Source organism: Ooceraea biroi, chromosome 8 (genome assembly GCF_003672135.1).
Source record: "Ooceraea biroi isolate clonal line C1 chromosome 8, Obir_v5.4, whole genome shotgun sequence".
Taxonomy (NCBI): Eukaryota; Metazoa; Arthropoda; class Insecta; order Hymenoptera; family Formicidae; genus Ooceraea; species Ooceraea biroi.
In genome coordinates, this window is record NC_039513.1 from 14,905,964 (window position 1) to 14,923,431 (window position 17,468).

The window sequence follows — 17,468 nt, forward strand, 5'->3', positions numbered from 1 at the left end:
CAAGTTCCCATGATACATAACAGGAAATATAAGACAACATGAAACGGATATAAAATGATAAAAAAGTCAGTTTTTAATATCACATGTATAATATCATATATAATATTTGGTATTTGTCACAATTTAAATATCCATAAATCAATACATTAATTCATACCATTGAGTTTAACATTTGGAAATTTAAAAAATCAACTTGGTGGAAACAAAAGCATGTAACAGATTATGAATAATATCAAATCAGTCAAAAGTATATTATTACATTATGTATTTAATACTACACACGAAATAGTTATTCGACTTTTTAAATGAAATAGCATCTCCTATTTGCTAGCCAGTGCTTATAATAATCCAACAGGTTTAAAATATACTGAAGTTTCTCCTCTGAAGTGGAATATAAGTCACAATCTAATCTAGTTTCCGCTATTACAGAATGAATAGCTTCAGCCGCATCTTTCCACATCTCTAACATGGCTCCAAGATGAAATACAACTTCTAGTACATGTATCATATTCTGTGCATATTCATTGCAAATAGTACGTAATAACTTTTTTCGAGACTCATGTATTTTTATTTGTACCTTCGTATCGGTCGTAAAAGATGTGAGATATTTAAATGTCAAAGCATATTTAAAAGCTGTTTGGAGATGTCCGACATCGTTGCCGAATCTAACGAAAATATTTCTAGCTAACCAATATTTGTCTATTGCAAAGCAAGAAATTCTATCTGCATCATGCATATTCGATACATACGAATCAGTAATTCTGTTATTAATATCTGCTAAGTGTTCACTCAGTGACGTAAATAATAGTAACTCTTGAGGTTCCTCTTGATTTGGTACAGAGCTTGCTTGTTGTTGAACTTGTAGCCTTTGTAGCTGCGAAGCTGACTCCCGCATAATGTTGGTTGTATATGTAAGCCATGCATCAGCAACTTCTGCGTTTAGCTTCATGACGGTAACGTTAACTGACGGATCTCCTTCTATTCTCCTCAGCATATATTCTGCTGCAGTGAGACAATTTCTGGCTTCAGTAAAGCGCTGCTTCTTTATCAAATACGTACTTATCGTAACTGCTGCATTAGACCATTCACATGTTTCATTGGGAGAGTTGATAATTCCTGCCCGGTGGTTTAAAAACTCATGTACGGTTTTTATCCATTCATCCATCTCGCCAGTAGGACAATATAACATTCCCATACGCCTTATCATATACCCATATAACAATATTATTACCCATCTTAGATCTCTTTTCTCAGAAACATCAGCCAAATATGTGTAAATTGGTTTTGTTTGGAAATTGTCCCGTGCAATATATTGTAAACATAACTTGATAGCTTCAGTTAACCATTGCTTTGTTTCTGTTTCTTGTATTTCGCCCATTGCTATTACAGTTTTTACAGCTATTACAATGGCGGTGCAGTTTAGCTCGATTCCTCGTAATAATGCGCGAGATTTTGATAAGTTATATAGAGACTCTTTTGTATCTTTCATCGATCGACAGTCTTTATATATTACACCTAAGTTGTAGTAAATTGTTGCAAGAGCTATAACATCGAACTGGCTCCACAATTCTATAGTCTGACTCAACTGCGACAACTGGGAATATATTTTTGTGCATTCACTTCCTATTCCCATCTTATACTCATAGAGTTTCTTCCGCAACTTTGCCTGTTGAAATGAATTCTTCAACGGTTCCAGAATGCGTGGGTCAATGTATGTATCTATCCTGCGTCGTCCACTTGGATCTTCTTCTGCAAAATGACGAGATGACATTCCGTTAGTAATACCATACAATTTGTTTTAAATATATAATTCCTATGTATTACCTAGTGAAGCACTATTTCTCCACGGCTGTTTAACGTATTCATCGTACATGTAACGCAAATAACGAAACATTATTACAGCAAATTTCACAATTCGAAAAATAAATAGATAGATGTAAAACTAATTAGATTACTACGGGATAAATTCTGATCTTCGTGAAATGCTCTGTGTCCAACATGTGACTGAAGATACAACATGTAAACTTGTTTTCGACGGGCTACATGAATTTCTAAATATACAAAAACAATGTACGCGACAGTGTCCAATGTTAGATTCGAAACTGACTTATGTCGGAAACGTTATATTTTAAACGTTAACTTCTGATTTAGTTTTAGATCTTTCTTTAGAAAAAAATTATCTGCAGTAACATGTATAACGAACGATGGAACAATGATATTGATATACAATACTCCTTGCCTTGTAACGCAAAATATTGTAAAATTAAAATAATGAAGAAAGTGACAGTTCAATCAATAATGTACCTATCAGACATCTTTCCCATGTACTTTTATTCGAAACATTTTTATACGCGAATATGTGGATATATTGATATTTGATATATTACTAATTTTCACGTGTTTGTGTTAAACTGAATGCATTTCTTCAGATTTTAAATTTTAAAACATCATCTATTATGTGTTTTAGTAGTATTTCGTCATTTACTAATAAAACTATGTATAATTTATTGTTGAATATTATTATTTGGAAATATAGTTTCTTTCTGGTAATAAGATGTATACTTTAGAAATAAACATTAATAAAATAAAAATATTATGTATAAAAATAGAATTACAAATACAGAACATAATGTAAAACAACATACAATAGGTTGATAAGCATCATGTATCTATTACTAACATACGGAATATAATTATAATACAAGCCAGAGTTATTTTCAATTCATGAGGTAATGTGTATCTATATGACTTTTATATGATACCTTTTTCAACGTTTTTATATATTGCATGAATATATTGGCATGTTGTGTCATAGAATATATAAGAGAAAGAGACTACTGTAATATAAGGGATTAATTATATCATAATAAAAGAAGTTTTTAAAAATATAAAATGATGTCAATAAAAGAGAAATTATTTCATAGATTTGTATAGCTATAATAAATACATCCTATATAACAATATGCATACAGTTGCATTTAGATAGATAAATCCTATAAAAATACAATCTCTTATACAAATTCCTGTTTCCTGCAAAACATTTTATGGATATTTTCATTCATAAGTAATATAATATTATAAACAACTGTATTATAAATTCTACATATTATAGAATATAATATTATGTTATAAAATGTTTTATTACTAAATAATATTGTTGCATGCTTCTATATCAAAAAGTAGTAGGAAACAGAATTTCCAATTTTTAAGACATGTTTCCTTTAACTATAATAAGCATTGATTCAACCGCATTACTGAAAAATAAATCATGTCTCACGATAATTGTCCTATTTGCTCATTTGATATGATGAAATGCGCATTTAAGTATATTTTATAATGTAATAATCTAGACTACTCTTTTTCACATATTTCTGCATGTCCGTTTCTATTTCCTCAAATGGTTTTACAGTATTTCCTGTGTCGCCTATTTTATGTCTGAAAGAATGTGATAAGTAATCAGACCAAACTATAATAGCATACCCCGTCAGAACGATAACCATCCTATCCTTCAAGTTCGTGAATATCAATAATTTTGCTAATTCATTTAAAAAGTTATTCGACTTTTGTACTTTACAAACCTTTGGCAGGGCTCAGTTAACTCTATCGTCTCCTATTTGATATTACTGCTTATAATCCAACATGTTTATAATATATCAAAGTTCCTTCTTTGAAATGGAATACAAGTTACGATATGCTCTAGTTGCCTCTATCGCAGAAAGAAACGTTTCAGCTGCATCTTATCCAAAATTGCTAGACGAAATAAAAGTTCTAGTATGTGCCTGGTCTTCTGTACGTTCCATATAACGATAGTAGTAACGTTCTCTGATATTTTTCCTTGGAAGTACTACCAGTAACCACCATGTTACCTGCGATTTCGATCGGAAATTGTTCAGTTCAAAATATTGTACACATGACTTGCTAATTTTCCTTAACCGTTCTTGTGTTTCTTGTATTATGCTCATTGCTATTAATGTTTTTAGAGCTATTAAAATGACGTTGCAGTCTAGCTCGATTCCTTGTAATAATTCCTTAACAATTCTTATATGTTATACCTAAGAATAGTGAATTGTTGCAAGAGCTATAACGTCGAACTGTCTCGCCAGTCCTATGATCTCATTCAATTTTATAATCTGACTCAATTGCGGCAACTGGGAATTTATTTCTGTTCGTGTACTACTTATCTTTTTATGCAGATGTTTTATGTAGGGTCGCTCTCGTTTCCGGAAATTTGCCTGTCGAAATGAATTCATCAACAGTTCCAGAAAGTATGTGTAGCTATCGTGGTTCGTTCACTTGGATCTACTTCTGCAAGATAACGAGATGACATTCCGTTATTTATTAACAACTTGTGTGCGTTATGAGAAATTATTCCACATGCTACCAAATAGTATCGAGGAATGTGGCACAGGCGTAAAATTCTTTTCTGCAGGCTACCTGAATTCCCGTACATACAAACTAAGTACTTACACGACTTTTACGAACCAATGTTAGATTTCACACTGCTTCGAGGTAGTAACGCTATATTCGAAACTTTCAGTTTTTCGTTTTCCGATTCCTTCTTTCTCTCAAAGAGAACTGACCCGCAGTACTACGCAACGAATAATGTTTGAAATCCACGTCTAGCTTACCTAGCTGGGAAAGCTGCAAGTTGATTGGCCACACATTTCTCGGATCGAGATCGCGAATCGATTTCTCGTGGTCACAAAGGCTTCAGGGCCGAGATTCTGTAACTAGCGACAACCTATGAGAGCCACGTTTTTCTCCAAGGTCGTCCTTGCCATTGGCTATCGCTAGTTAACGATACCGAAAACTATCGATAATGAGTTACAGAATCCCGGCCCAGAAGTGACCAATCGAAATCGATTATTTCAAAAACCGACCAATAGGTCTCTTACTATTGTAGAATGAGCTTTTACCATACGATCCTGTATATAGGCTCTAGCGGTTCAATAGATGCCTTCTTTACCTACGCGTAAGGTAAAGCAGAATCAAGTCGCGTTTATTTGTCAATTTTCTGATCAAGGTTTTATGATGCTACCCCAGAGCGTTCGGCGCGCTGCTCTATTCGCGAGTCAATTGAGAATTAACCAGAAGTGACGTAAATAAAGATTTTACCTTTGGTTTTAACAAATAAAAGTTTGGTATTAATTTGGTTTACAGAAGAAATAACGCAAAAATGGGTCGTCGTTCCATCAACACCACGAAAAGTGGGAAATACATGAATCCCACGGATCAAGCGAGTTAGTATGCAAAGACATAACCAAACATCTATTAATATTATCATAAACGTCTATTAATATTACATAAATATTATCTTTCGTAATGAAAAAGATGCAGAATTGTGAGATAATTAAATGTTCCTTATCGTAGGGAAAGAGGCACGTAAGAAGGAATTAAAAAAGAATAAGAAGCAGCGACAGTTAGTAAGAGCTGCTGTACTGAAAGGCAAGGATCCAGCACAGATCATTGAAGAAATGGAGAAGATTGATCAGATGGGTTGGTATAGACACATTACATACTGCTTTTGTAAAACAGCGTTACACGTAACGTGTTCTTACATCTTTCTCTTGTTTTTTGTTTTAGAATACAACGTAATGCAGCCACCACCCTTAAACGAGAAAGTATTAAAGGATAAACGAAAGAAACTTAAGGAGACTTTAGATCGTGTATTAAAAATGTATGTAAGTATGTAAATAGCATGATTATAAATTTCCTTCGATAAAATATTGGTAAGCTCGTGACAGGATTGATGACTGACCTGTACTGCAATATCATTAAAATAAATATCATTTCTTTATCTTTCAAGGCAAAGGATGATCAGGAGAAGTGGGCAGAATTGAAAGAGCAATTGATACAGTACGAACGTAGACGGATAGACCTGGTCTCATACTTTGAAGCTGTGCGACACGCGCAGCAAGTACAAGTTGATGAGATTCCATTGCCATCTGCAGCTAATGACATATCCAGGATATATCCAGGTAGATACACCTTGTAACACGATCAAAGTATTACGTGAGAAGGTGCAGCTATAATTAATAACAAGAAATAAAATGTCTGCAGGATCCTTAACGTCACAGATTCCACTACCGGACATGCCGCAACCACCTGCACACATGTACCCGCCTCATCCTCACTACATATCGCAGCATCATCCGTTGGTGAACATCCCAATACCACCAAGCATCTTAAAGAAAACCAGTGCGTATGCGACGTCTCCATCTGTGCCTACGTTAGCACCCAACAAAGAGCCACCTGGTGTGCCACCATTTCCGCCCCCCGAATTGTCGAGCGATGATGAAGACACAGTTGAAAGTGTATGTATGAATGAACGCTTGTCATAAATATGAAACGAGTAACTTTAACATTTATACGATCGACAGGTCAAGGATCCACCAGCAAAGTCGAGAACCATACGATTCGCTGACGACAAGGAGGACGGCAAACAGGAATCGGAGAATAAGGAGAAAGAGGAGAAGGAGAAAGAGAAGGACAGGGACATGGCGAAGGTCAAGCCGACGACGTTGCAACAGAAGATGTTGGCGATGGCTGGCCAGGATATCGATCAGTTCATGCGAGAGATGGAAGTGGTCCATAAAAAACGAGAGACTGAGCGTGCCCAGGATCTTAACGCGCGGTTGTCACTGCTCGAGGCGGAGAACGAGCCCAAGTCGAGCAACAACAAGTCCAGTAACAAGGCCGATGACGAAGAGCTGGAACCACCCGGGGCGTCGGATCACCTCTCCGGACACGGTCTGCACGCGTCTCATCCTCATGCGCAGCACACGCAGCAGCAGCACGCAATGCCGTCGATGGGCATGCCACCTCCACCGTTACTCTATCGACCACCTCCGCCGCCGCTACATCTCAGGATGCCACCGCCACCACCACCGCGCATCGGGCTTCGACTACCGCCTGGTAATACATGGGATTCAACAGGTTCAACTGCGTCATTTGTACGCAGAAGAAATTTTATAATGATCGTTTTGTAGGTCCGCCACCTGGAATGCCGAGGATATTGAGGCCCGGACCACCGAGCATACCCAGGATGCCGCCGCCGCAGATGCAGATGTCGAATATGTCAAATATATCAAATTCTCAGATGCAAACGCAGTCTGGAACAACGGCGCAACCGAAAACGCCCAACGTGCTCTCCGCCGCGCCGCAGCTAATTAACCGGAAGGACAAGGAGGGAAAAAGCACTACCACTATCGAGGCGAAGCCGCAAATCAGAAATCTGGCCGCTGACGTTACCAGATTCTTGCCGACGTCCCTGCGCGTAAAGAGAGACGACAAGAAGAGAGAGAAATTCAGTAATATCTCCAGAATCACGGAAAGATTGCCCGAGGCGCAACCACTTAGGACTGCACAGCAACCTAAGACGAAAGACGACGCGTACATGCAATTTATGCAGGAAATGGAAGGGTTGCTCTGAACTCCAAAAAATGTCTTATTTAATTCATATGTCTTGTACTATATACAATGCGATTGAGAACGCGTTATCTATCATTTACTATCATTTGATCAAATTGATATCTAACATGCTGAATGACATTAAAATAAGTTTAGGAATTTAATTATGCGTATAATTCAATGTATAGTGACCCGGTCGAGTGATAACTGCTTCAATTTGAACCCAATCAAATCCTTGCTATAACCTCTCCTACCTTGTCTAGGATCCATAATTTCCAAGTCTACTTTCGTGGAATTCCCGTCGAATCTACTTCCCGAATTAAAATTGTCTTTATCTCTATAATTCCGCAGATAAAATGATAGGTTGTGGAATAGAAATCGGCGAGACGAACGTAAGAAGAATCGAGCCAATCACGAGCGTTCCGCCATTTCCGCATTGCGCATGTTCCGCACCATGGGACCGCCAAGTTGGTATTGGTTAGTATTACCAACCAATATCAGAGTTACTTTTGGGTGAGAAGAGTCGTGCCGTCCGTGGAATCGGATCCGAGTTCCAACATTCCGACCGGCTGTGCGGATCGGTGCTGCATTGATTCACACGATTTCGTCTTAGATCTCATTACATCCGATCCTTTTCGTGTGCTGCCTGTTTAACGTGTACCAACGTGGGTCGACTTGGCTCGAGATATACCAAACCGAGAATACCAGACACGACCGAAGGATGTATACGCGAAATAGACCGTCTCAAAGCTATAGTAAGACTTGCTAAATATGATAAATAATATTGTACGAAGACTTCGGCCTGACATGCTCTGCGTATCAATTCGCGATGTCGATAACGCGACACCATTTAAGACGCATAAAGCGGAGCGTAATCTTGCATGCAAAAAAATCGATAGCCGGTTAATGGTGAATGGCGGTCTGCTGTGAGTTTCGCGATAATGTTCGTCGAAAACATGGCGTGTGGCCTTTCCAGAAATGCACATGATTTATTGCGACATGAGTCCGGGAATATGTTGATCTTGTAAATCACGAGCACGTCTGGTACGTGTATATCGATGGAAAGCGCTCTTTCGTTGGTAGGATTAGTCGAATTATCTGATTGTAATGTTATTGTGTATTATTATATTGCAGTATGTGATATATTGACGAGTTATTTTATATTGCAGCGCGAAATTCCAACAACTCCCAGGGGCAAGGATCGTATGCATCCAATGTAAGTATTTTGCATTTCTTTTATATTTGTGATAACATTTGATTATTTTTTACGTGTGTACTGATTATTTATATTTAAATAATCAGTAAAGATATAAATAAGAGAATCTATAAGGCGATGTTCATCATTTGTTTTTGTATCAAGATTGTCTCAAGGCTGTGTTCTGTTTCATGCATAATGCGCATAGACTCTATAGTTTATGTCAGTATAGTCTTCAAATACTAGTAAAGCTTTCTTATTGCCCAATAAGATTCATAAGATTATATTTAAGATAATAATGTGAACAATTTTATTATAAAAATTACAAGTTGTCTATATTATAATATATAAGATTTAAAGCACAACATTTAAGTATATTGTTTAATAAGCAATATCATAATGTTGCAAGAATTTTGAGATTTGCTCCATATGAGAATACAGCATCGCTTTTAAAAAAATATAGTGTTTATGTACATATTATTGTTGAAATTATACTTTAATTATACATTTGGGCGAAATGGTTTAGGAATTAAATTTGAACATTTAGACTGCCATGATATCTGTACATATGGATAACAGGATAAATAATCATTTAAAATATGAAAAATTCATGAAACATCTATTTACCTTGTAATTGATGATGTCATAGTTGTTTACTACTTGTGTACAGGGGAGAACCAGACAGACAGGTTTGCTGATTTGATAGGCTTGGATAGTTCATATTCACTTAGAGGATTAATCCAAGAGACTAATCCTCTATGAAAAGTTAATAAAATCATTTAAATTAACTGAGCAGTCTAAATGTTAAAGAAACTATAAAAGCATTTTAATGTCATTATACATAATTAATCTTTGCATATATTCATAGATATATTTGCCTTATGGATTAAAATTTTCTTATTCACATTACATTAAATATCTTTAAATTAAATTTTATTTATTAATCCACTATAGATGTTATAATTGTATTAATAGTTACTTCCAAAAAAATTTAATTTTCACATTACAACAAAAATAACCTAATCATAAATCTGTGTTAAAAACAAAGAATTTTAATTATTATTTATATTAATTCATATTAATAAAATTTTTAACGTTAAGATTTTATTAAAGTAAAATCAAATATTTTATGACATTTATTTTATTTAAATAAATTTATAACTATAAATTTATAAATATTTTATAAATATAATAAGCATCCAATATTTCTAAATATTAATTATGTGACACTAATCACAATATAGTAATAATAGATATGTTAGTTTTCATAATGCAAATGTGAATTTCATTTGCTGTCAACGAGACTCTTTCATTTGCATGTACTAATTAGTGGTTTCTACTTTCCCCTCCTACCTGCAACGCAGGTACTAGTAGCTATACAACAATACCGAGGAGGTGCATTCGACCAGGGACTAGGTCGTCTGTTACCCACATAGCATACTCTACCGTAGGCCATTTTCTTGGTGGTTCATGAATACTCGTGTCTAAGCAAGTTTGATTATGAAAATGCTGCATCATTGTAAGCATTCTACTTGCATAAAACTTGCTTCTACTGGTTCTTGGTTCTACTGGTACTTTCTTTAAATTCAAGATAATATAATTCAATATAAGAGATCAAATTGTACGATTTACATTAACTTACAGTCGAATTTTAAAATATAACATTTATTAGTGTCACAATGAATGCAAGAAAGAGCTCTCCTGTGCAAAATCTTTTTTAAAAATATTATATCAATTATTATTTATTAATAGCATATTTTCAGTTCTATAAACTCTGCTCAGTCATGAGTAAAGAAACGTTGAAGCCCATAGTAAAGGTAACATGGTTGGTATGAGCTATGTGGATAGCGTTCACACATCACTGATATACGATGCTAGACTTTGGTGGGGTAGCACTACCGTAGAGGTTCCTTGTGTAGCGGCGACCCACCCTATCTTTTACAGTTTAATACACAAGGAAGTTACCAAGCATCGCAATCTGCGCCTATTCAACAAAGCAATTATAAACAAGGCAACGTACCACAAAACTTACAAGGCTTCAAATCGCAGCAGCAACAACAACAGCCGCCGGCACAGATGGCAGCTGGATCACCACGACTTCTACCAAACATAGCCTCAACGCAACAAATGAAGCCGTCAATGTCTCAGCAACAGTTACAACAAGGACAACAGGGACAAATGCCGCAGCAGCCGCCGCCGCCATCATTGCAGCAACAACAGGCACAACAGCAACAATCGCAACAACAAATGTCAAGTTCAGCCGCCCCATTGCCACAGAGATTGAAGCCAATCTTAAAACAGAGTACAGTAAATGTACAGTCAGCTCCAACGAGTGTAGCACAAGCTGCACCTGTACCTTCTCAGCCTTGCGTGCCTTCTCCCGTACCTGCACCGACTTCTACTAATAATAATTCTGACAGTAAGGACGACAGTATGCAATCTGAGAATACAGACATGGACTTGCTAGAAGCCCAACCAAGATGGCGAAGAAAAAATCCTGGATGTAAATAGCTTTTAATTAATTACAGATATTTTATATATTCATTTCTTTGTACCTTCGTACTATTTATTTTTGCACGATGAGAATGAAGAATTACTCTTCCTTTTTCTATGATGACACTTCACTGCGCAAATTTGAAGATTCAGGAACTTCGGTTGCTCCGGTATCATACTAAAGCGACCGAATTGCTTGAGCTTTAAGTCTCCTGTAATCAATGTGAATTTCTCTACTGATACACAATAGTAAATTACAATATTCATTGTAATTACGTTTACACGTTTATAATATGATCGTTCTTACGTACAGTTAAAGTGAACAAGAAATTGAAACGCCTTCGCATGAATCAACGCCTAAGGAAAACTTTGCAACCGAAGAACGCGATCATGGTATTAAATGAGATGAAGGCCGGGGTTCAGTTCACATTCCCCGAGACGCAGGGGCCCATGCCGAATTCACTTTATCTCGTTCACGCTGAGGTAACACCATGATTTAATATCTACTATGTGCTTGGTGTGATCCACACTTAATTAATTCCGCTTTTTAAATAAACTATTAATATAACTTCCTTTTACAGCTCGATGGTAAAACGTTCGTTGGACAGGGATTGTCAAAACCGCTTGCTCGGCAGAATGCCGCCGAAAATGCATTAAAAGCTCTGTTGCTCGAAAAGATGACCACAGCGTCTATGAAAGCGCGCATCGACGCTGAATCGGAGGTGCAAGCTAATTCATCTATGGATTCATCTATGGACGTAAAAGAGGAGAACAATGACAGCAACGCCACGGACGCAAATACCCAGGAAGATGAAATCCCATGGAGCTCGTTGGCCAGTTTTGCACTTTACAAACTTTTCCTCGAGTGGCACAATCAGGGAACGTCGATCCCCATCTCACGGCCTGGCTTGCCGTCTACGAAGACACCTAAAAAAGAGAACAGCACACCCAAGGATCCGTTTCAGAAGGACCTTCCGCCTAACCCGACAAATATCCATCCAGTTATGTTACTGAATCAAATGAGACCCGGTCTGACATACGTGGAGCTGAATCGCGTTGGTAATCCACCCAATACAATGTTCACCTTGGCCGTTGAAGTAGACGGAGTGGAATATTCAGGGACAGGTATGCAAGATAATTTATAATAATTTAATTTATAATTTATTTTCAGTCATAATTTTTAATTTATGACTGAAAATAAAAATTCTTCATTGCAGCTAGAAATAAAAAGGACGCTAAGAAATCGGCAGCCAAGGCGGCGCTATCAGCATTGTACAACTTAACTTATCCCGAGGATTCTGCACAACAGGATAATATGGTAATTGACTAAAATATTGTTGTGACCGGGCGTGCTCCGCTCGTGTATATTATATGTGTGTATTAACACGTTCTCTGGGTGTGCCAAGCTGTTTCTGAGTTGTCATTTTCAGGCTACGTGTACCAAAAACGGTACATTATTTCATAAATTATGTAAAAATTATCGACTTTTTCACTTTTGAGCTGAAAATTTATTTTTTAATAGAGTAAATGATTAAACCTGACTCAACTTAACAAATATTATATCATAGAACATGTAATAGTAATATCGACAATTATTTCCTTGTTCTTTATCTACCAATGATAAAAATATCATTTGGCCTGAAAATGAGTTTCAATGTGTACCGAAAATTGTGTGGTACACGCAAGGAATGGTACATGGAACGCGTTAAATAACATACATGTAAATGTACTAGGTTGGAAAAATTGCTTGAGTCTTTTGTAGAAAACTGCTTTGCGGTAATAAATTGTGACCAGATCTAGAAATGTTATACAATCGTGTTTAAGTTATCGTAAGATTATGTTATAGTTAATAATTACGTCAATAATTACGTAATGTATGCATACTGTATTACCTATTATTAAGATACACCAATAAATGTAATAGAAAGATATTAGTGTATTCAATAAAATCATAACTCTTTACAACGGATACATGCGTTGGTATATTCCTCATACATTTGATATCTGTACGTGTTATATAATATATATATAAATAATTAACATAATTTTAGATTTTATGAATTATATCTTACGTTCCGCTTCTTAAGAAAAACCATTGGAGGAGAAACGATTCAAGAGAAAATCGATTGTATTGTATAGGAGTATGTAATATGCAGTCGCTATAGTAACAATTGCCAAACAATGCTACCTCGTGCATTGTTGTGTCCTGTGTAATGATATTCTTGCAACAGGCATTATCTAATAATGCATACATTAAAATTAATAATGATAGGGCCAGTCGAGGTAAGGAAATTCTTCATTTACTTAATGTTTTTATAAGAAAACAATTTATGTTACATTGTTATACCGATAATATATCGCAAATAACGGTCACGCTTATGTATATCTATCTATAGAGTGGAAAGACTACGATAGCGAACTTCTTAGCAGATGCTACGGAAATTCCGTACGATTATCATCCAACTCAAGGCGTTCGAATATTAGAGTTTGAAGTAAATGATATTGAAGTGAGCAACAAACGCGTTACAACAGACATTGAGCTGTGGGACTGTAGTGGAAATTACAAGTAGAGATCTCATTTGCCGTGATAAAACTGAATTTAAAACAAAAAAGGAAAAAATATATTGGTAAAATCTTCTGCAGATTCAGACATTGCTGGCCAGCTATGCGTAAAGGTGTACATGGTGTGATACTCGTATATAGTGCAAAAACACGAGATTCATCAAAAGAGTTGAGAGAATTATACGATTATTTCGTCGATGAAACCAAATTAGGGCCAAATAGTTGTGTGATATTTTATTTTGATCCTGATAATACTACATCGAATATCTCTAAAATTATTTGTAAGTATTTTTAATTCAGTATCTCCAGTATTTAATAAATATTTTTAGTGTATTTAGTATTTTGTAAATATTTCGTAATGCATGTGGAGAAATCTGATTTTGAAATCAATGTTTTTTCTTAATATACTTACTCTTAATTAGTTAAGAGTTTTAAATCAATTGAAAAATATATAATTCAGTAGTATTAATCCTTAAATCATTTTACATGATAAAGCATCTAGCTTTTCTCATATCTCTCATGTTAAATGTAATGTGGATGACGGAGGCGACAAACTGAAAGCGGATTTTCGATTGTTTCTAAATGCCCTGATGACAAAACTGCAAGACGGCAAAGAAGACAAATTGGTATTGAGTGATAATATATTATTTTCTAAATATAATATTCATCAATTATAATATTCACCTTTTACTTATGCAATTATACAAATAATGAATAATAGCACTCTCTTGCAATTGATACTTTATTCTCGTTTATTCATTAACAAAAGTCAGCTAATCACCAGTGATTCCCGCACATCAGTATTATATTATACTTTCTGTTTAATATTATATTGTACTTTTTGTTTACAAAACTTGTATCACAAAATAACAGTTTAATATTATTTACAGATAAATTTTCGCATTACGCGTCGCAGTTAAATTACTGCACAGCTATAGTAGAATTGCGTGTGTAGAAAATTTTATTAGAAAAATTTACTTTTCTACGTCTGATTCCTTTTCTAACAAAGCTGATGTCAATTCCTTCCATGCTTTCTCTACTTGTTCTAGCGTAACCTCGTGAGACCACAAAGTACTTATGACAACATTAGCTTCTTTAACTTGCTCTGTATTACTTGGTTGTATCCCAATTCGCAACTTGGCCGCTTCTTCAGTTAATCCATTTCTCTCCATTACACGTTTTATAGCCTATATAACAGATTGATGAGAAAAATTAATGTTACATCAATAATTGCAGAGATTTTGTGCAGATTATAAGTGGAGAAACATAAAATACATGTGAAAGGTTCCGGTCATTAAAATTAAATGCAACATATCTGTCAGATAGGGACGCACCTCATTTTGTGGAATGATGCAAGTCCAAATTTCATGACATACGTTTTGCCATTTAGCTTGAATCAAAACTGCCGCTTCCATGACAATAACTTGATAGCCTCTTGAGTAAAGAATATCAATTTCCTTTTTTGCCTCCCGTAAGATTAAAGGCCAAATTAATTTATTTAATTTTTCCAATTGTTCCTAAAATATCGAAATGATTAAATTAGAATTATGAATAATAATAATAAAACCTAAGTTAATAAACTAGAGAGAGAAAAACACAAAATTATGCTATTTACACACCTTATCATTAAATACTATATCACCAAGCTTCTTTCTGTTTATAAATCCATCCGAGTTGAGAATGGACGAACCAAACTGTTCAATTATTGCATGGAAACAATCTTTTCCAGGCAAATATAAATCGTGAGCTAATTTATCGCAATTTACAAGGCCAGCGCCAAGTTTTTGTAATTTTTCGGCAACTGAAGATTTTCCGCTTGTGATACCGCCCGTTAAACCAATAATGTACGGCTTCAACGGTTTGCCATCTGTTCTCTAGTAAAACAAATAAATTATTAATTGATTTATGGCTCCAGACCGCAATTTAGAAAACCTCAAACAAAATCTTACAACTAATTGTGTTTTGGAATTTATTACAGGTTTGCGTGTATGGTATGGTGTGAGTATTTTACAGGGAACGCACAGGAGGTTGAAGCCTCTTGCCGAGTAATCTTATCCTCTGATTGCTAGAACTGATTTTCGCCTCTTCGTGTTTGTTGTGACATTCATCAACAGCCAGTTCTACCACATAGATGTCCAATTTGCTTAAATTCTTTTGCAAACGCAATTCATTGACCTTGTCGCCTCCACGTTTTGTCTCCTCGCTCACAACTATCATCTCAAGCGTCGGATCTTCCTTAGTAGGTCCATACATGTCCTCGATAGGCACAACATTGTATGTTATTGATGAATCAACGTCTTCCAAAAACTCTTTCACTTCGCTTATTCTCTGCGTACAGGGTTCTATAAGCTCCCACAGTAGTTTACCTGAAAATATTTGTTCTCACTGTATCATGCAAAGATATTATTCAATCAGATTGCCTTGTAATCTTTTACCTTCCGTAAACTTTTTGCTTAAATTGCACAGGCATGTATTATCAGCTTGAATTAAGAAAGATTAAGTAATATAAAAATAAAGTATGAAAACTCTTTACCAGAGATCATGTTCGTCTCCGTTACGCCGACGGTAAGCCTTTCTGTGCAACGTAAAGCAGCTTCGCTCAACAAGATCTTGTGGCCATTGTGCAAACGATCAAACGTTCCACCCAGAATGACATTCCTGTAAGTTTTTATATCTTGAGCAGCACAGTCCACGTCTTTGTGATTGGTTTGGTCCTGATCATCGTTGCAAGTGATCAGACTGTAAATTGTCGATCTATTGGCCAAGCAGTCTATGAATAAGTTTCTCTCCTCCTTAGTATACCGCTGATCGAAAATCACTATCTCTACAGGTTTTTTAGTTTTTATAATAGATCTAGTAGGATGTCTCACGTTAGTGAGCAGAACACGTATGTCGAGCCGACTCGCAATTGCAGAAGTATTTACATATATGTCCATAATATTCTTGGAGTATTGTAAATTCCTGTGTTGCGACGTCGCGATATTGTTATAACTGTCCGATACGGGAATATTCTTCTCGGGGAAATACTGTATGTACAACGTTTTCAGAACATGTGTTTGAATTACAGGCAGCAATTTCCTCACCCTTGCAGGATTTGTTATAACTAGTAAGCCGGTGTTTGCCATTCTAGAAGAGACACGTCGAAATTACTCCAACTTTTGAAGGACACTCCCGTTTAACAGCACGATTTTCAATTAAATTATTTGTTCTTGAATGATGTTGGAAAAGTTGCCAATCACTCAATTTCCTTCACATGTAATTCGAATTCTAGGATGGAGTTCTTCTCTATTTTTGGGCACTGAGTGTGGCAGACTTCGTGTTTTTCGATTATTTTAGATAAATTTTCCGAGACATGCTATTTATTAGACTGTTAGATTAATAGTAAAATAATAGAGGTTAGAAATTAGCATAATTAGTTTGGACAAGTCTCTCATCACATGTTCCTCGCCCTGTCACAAGGTCAAAGGTCAGATCAAATTTAAAATCCATTATAAACGAATGAGAGATAATATCTCTATTATGATTAATTATAAATAAACGCATTTTATTTTATTATATGCCGCACTCATGACCAATATTTCCAATATATGCTGTTCAATATTAGGTTTGTTTGTGTCACATGAATTTTTCGTGATGGTTTATTCTATCTCTCTTTTATCAATTCTATTTTTTCTTTTTTTTCTCTCGAACACTTGAGTGTACACGTAGTTCAAAAGTGCAAAAAGTTCAAATGATACAGTTACAGAAAATCCTCGATTGTGATTGGTCAAGTCATTTATCGTTTTTCATTGGCTGCAAGAGACCCCCC

At 35.6% G+C, this 17,468-nt stretch overlaps 5 protein-coding genes and 1 long non-coding RNA gene across 18 annotated transcripts; 3 read left to right on the forward strand and 3 right to left on the reverse strand.

Moving 5' to 3' along the window:
* Positions 1-50: 50 nt before the first annotated feature.
* Positions 51-7,784, reverse strand: LOC105285677. Of its 9 annotated transcripts, none has more exons than XM_026971930.1 (5): positions 4,629-4,905; positions 4,053-4,305; positions 3,579-3,866; positions 1,825-3,435; positions 51-1,749 (listed from the first exon to the last, which is right to left on the reverse strand). In XM_026971930.1, the coding sequence occupies exons 4-5, from the start codon at positions 1,892-1,894 to the stop codon at positions 302-304; spliced, it is 1,518 nt and encodes a 505-aa protein (XP_026827731.1). In that variant the 5' UTR covers positions 1,895-3,435; positions 3,579-3,866; positions 4,053-4,305; positions 4,629-4,905; the 3' UTR covers positions 51-301. The 9 variants fall into 9 exon arrangements, with proteins under 9 accessions (XP_026827731.1, XP_011348343.1, XP_011348339.1 ...); XM_011350041.3 differs by having other exon boundaries at positions 1,825-1,849; positions 3,278-3,435; positions 3,579-4,305; positions 4,629-4,904; XM_011350037.3 differs by lacking the exons at positions 3,579-3,866; positions 4,629-4,905 and adding an exon at positions 7,665-7,784 and having other exon boundaries at positions 1,825-1,873; positions 4,182-4,305.
* On the forward strand, positions 5,028-7,574 carry LOC105285678 (WW domain-binding protein 11). The gene is made up of 7 exons (XM_026971927.1): positions 5,028-5,240; positions 5,371-5,496; positions 5,584-5,681; positions 5,807-5,978; positions 6,061-6,314; positions 6,381-6,915; positions 6,990-7,574. Exons 1-7 carry the CDS (start codon positions 5,177-5,179, stop codon positions 7,430-7,432), a joined length of 1,692 nt encoding a protein of 563 aa, XP_026827728.1. The 5' UTR covers positions 5,028-5,176; the 3' UTR covers positions 7,433-7,574.
* Positions 7,785-7,886: 102 nt separating the features above from the next.
* LOC105285672 (double-stranded RNA-specific editase 1) lies at positions 7,887-13,029 on the forward strand. 5 transcript variants are annotated; one of them, XM_011350028.3, is made up of 7 exons: positions 7,888-8,165; positions 8,580-8,626; positions 9,970-10,124; positions 10,550-11,108; positions 11,412-11,581; positions 11,680-12,223; positions 12,316-13,029. In XM_011350028.3, the coding sequence occupies exons 4-7, from the start codon at positions 10,682-10,684 to the stop codon at positions 12,426-12,428; spliced, it is 1,254 nt and encodes a 417-aa protein (XP_011348330.2). In that variant the 5' UTR covers positions 7,888-8,165; positions 8,580-8,626; positions 9,970-10,124; positions 10,550-10,681; the 3' UTR covers positions 12,429-13,029. The 5 variants fall into 5 exon arrangements, with proteins under 5 accessions (XP_011348328.2, XP_011348329.2, XP_011348330.2 ...); XM_011350026.3 differs by lacking the exon at positions 9,970-10,124 and having other exon boundaries at positions 7,887-8,165; XM_011350027.3 differs by lacking the exon at positions 9,970-10,124 and having other exon boundaries at positions 7,887-8,165; positions 10,655-11,108.
* On the reverse strand, positions 12,584-13,248 carry LOC109611377. The gene is made up of 2 exons (XR_002193746.2): positions 13,171-13,248; positions 12,584-13,102 (listed from the first exon to the last, which is right to left on the reverse strand). It is a non-coding gene; the product is annotated as an uncharacterized LOC109611377 (long non-coding RNA).
* LOC105285673 (intraflagellar transport protein 22 homolog) lies at positions 13,125-14,646 on the forward strand. The gene is made up of 5 exons (XM_011350029.3): positions 13,125-13,381; positions 13,495-13,664; positions 13,742-13,941; positions 14,156-14,286; positions 14,551-14,646. The coding sequence occupies exons 1-5, from the start codon at positions 13,343-13,345 to the stop codon at positions 14,578-14,580; spliced, it is 570 nt and encodes a 189-aa protein (XP_011348331.1). The 5' UTR covers positions 13,125-13,342; the 3' UTR covers positions 14,581-14,646.
* On the reverse strand, positions 14,385-17,311 carry LOC105285675 (bifunctional coenzyme A synthase). The gene is made up of 5 exons (XM_011350031.3): positions 16,194-17,311; positions 15,683-16,026; positions 15,280-15,534; positions 14,995-15,177; positions 14,385-14,847 (listed from the first exon to the last, which is right to left on the reverse strand). Exons 1-5 carry the CDS (start codon positions 16,783-16,785, stop codon positions 14,635-14,637), a joined length of 1,587 nt encoding a protein of 528 aa, XP_011348333.1. The 5' UTR covers positions 16,786-17,311; the 3' UTR covers positions 14,385-14,634.
* Positions 17,312-17,468: the final 157 nt, after the last annotated feature.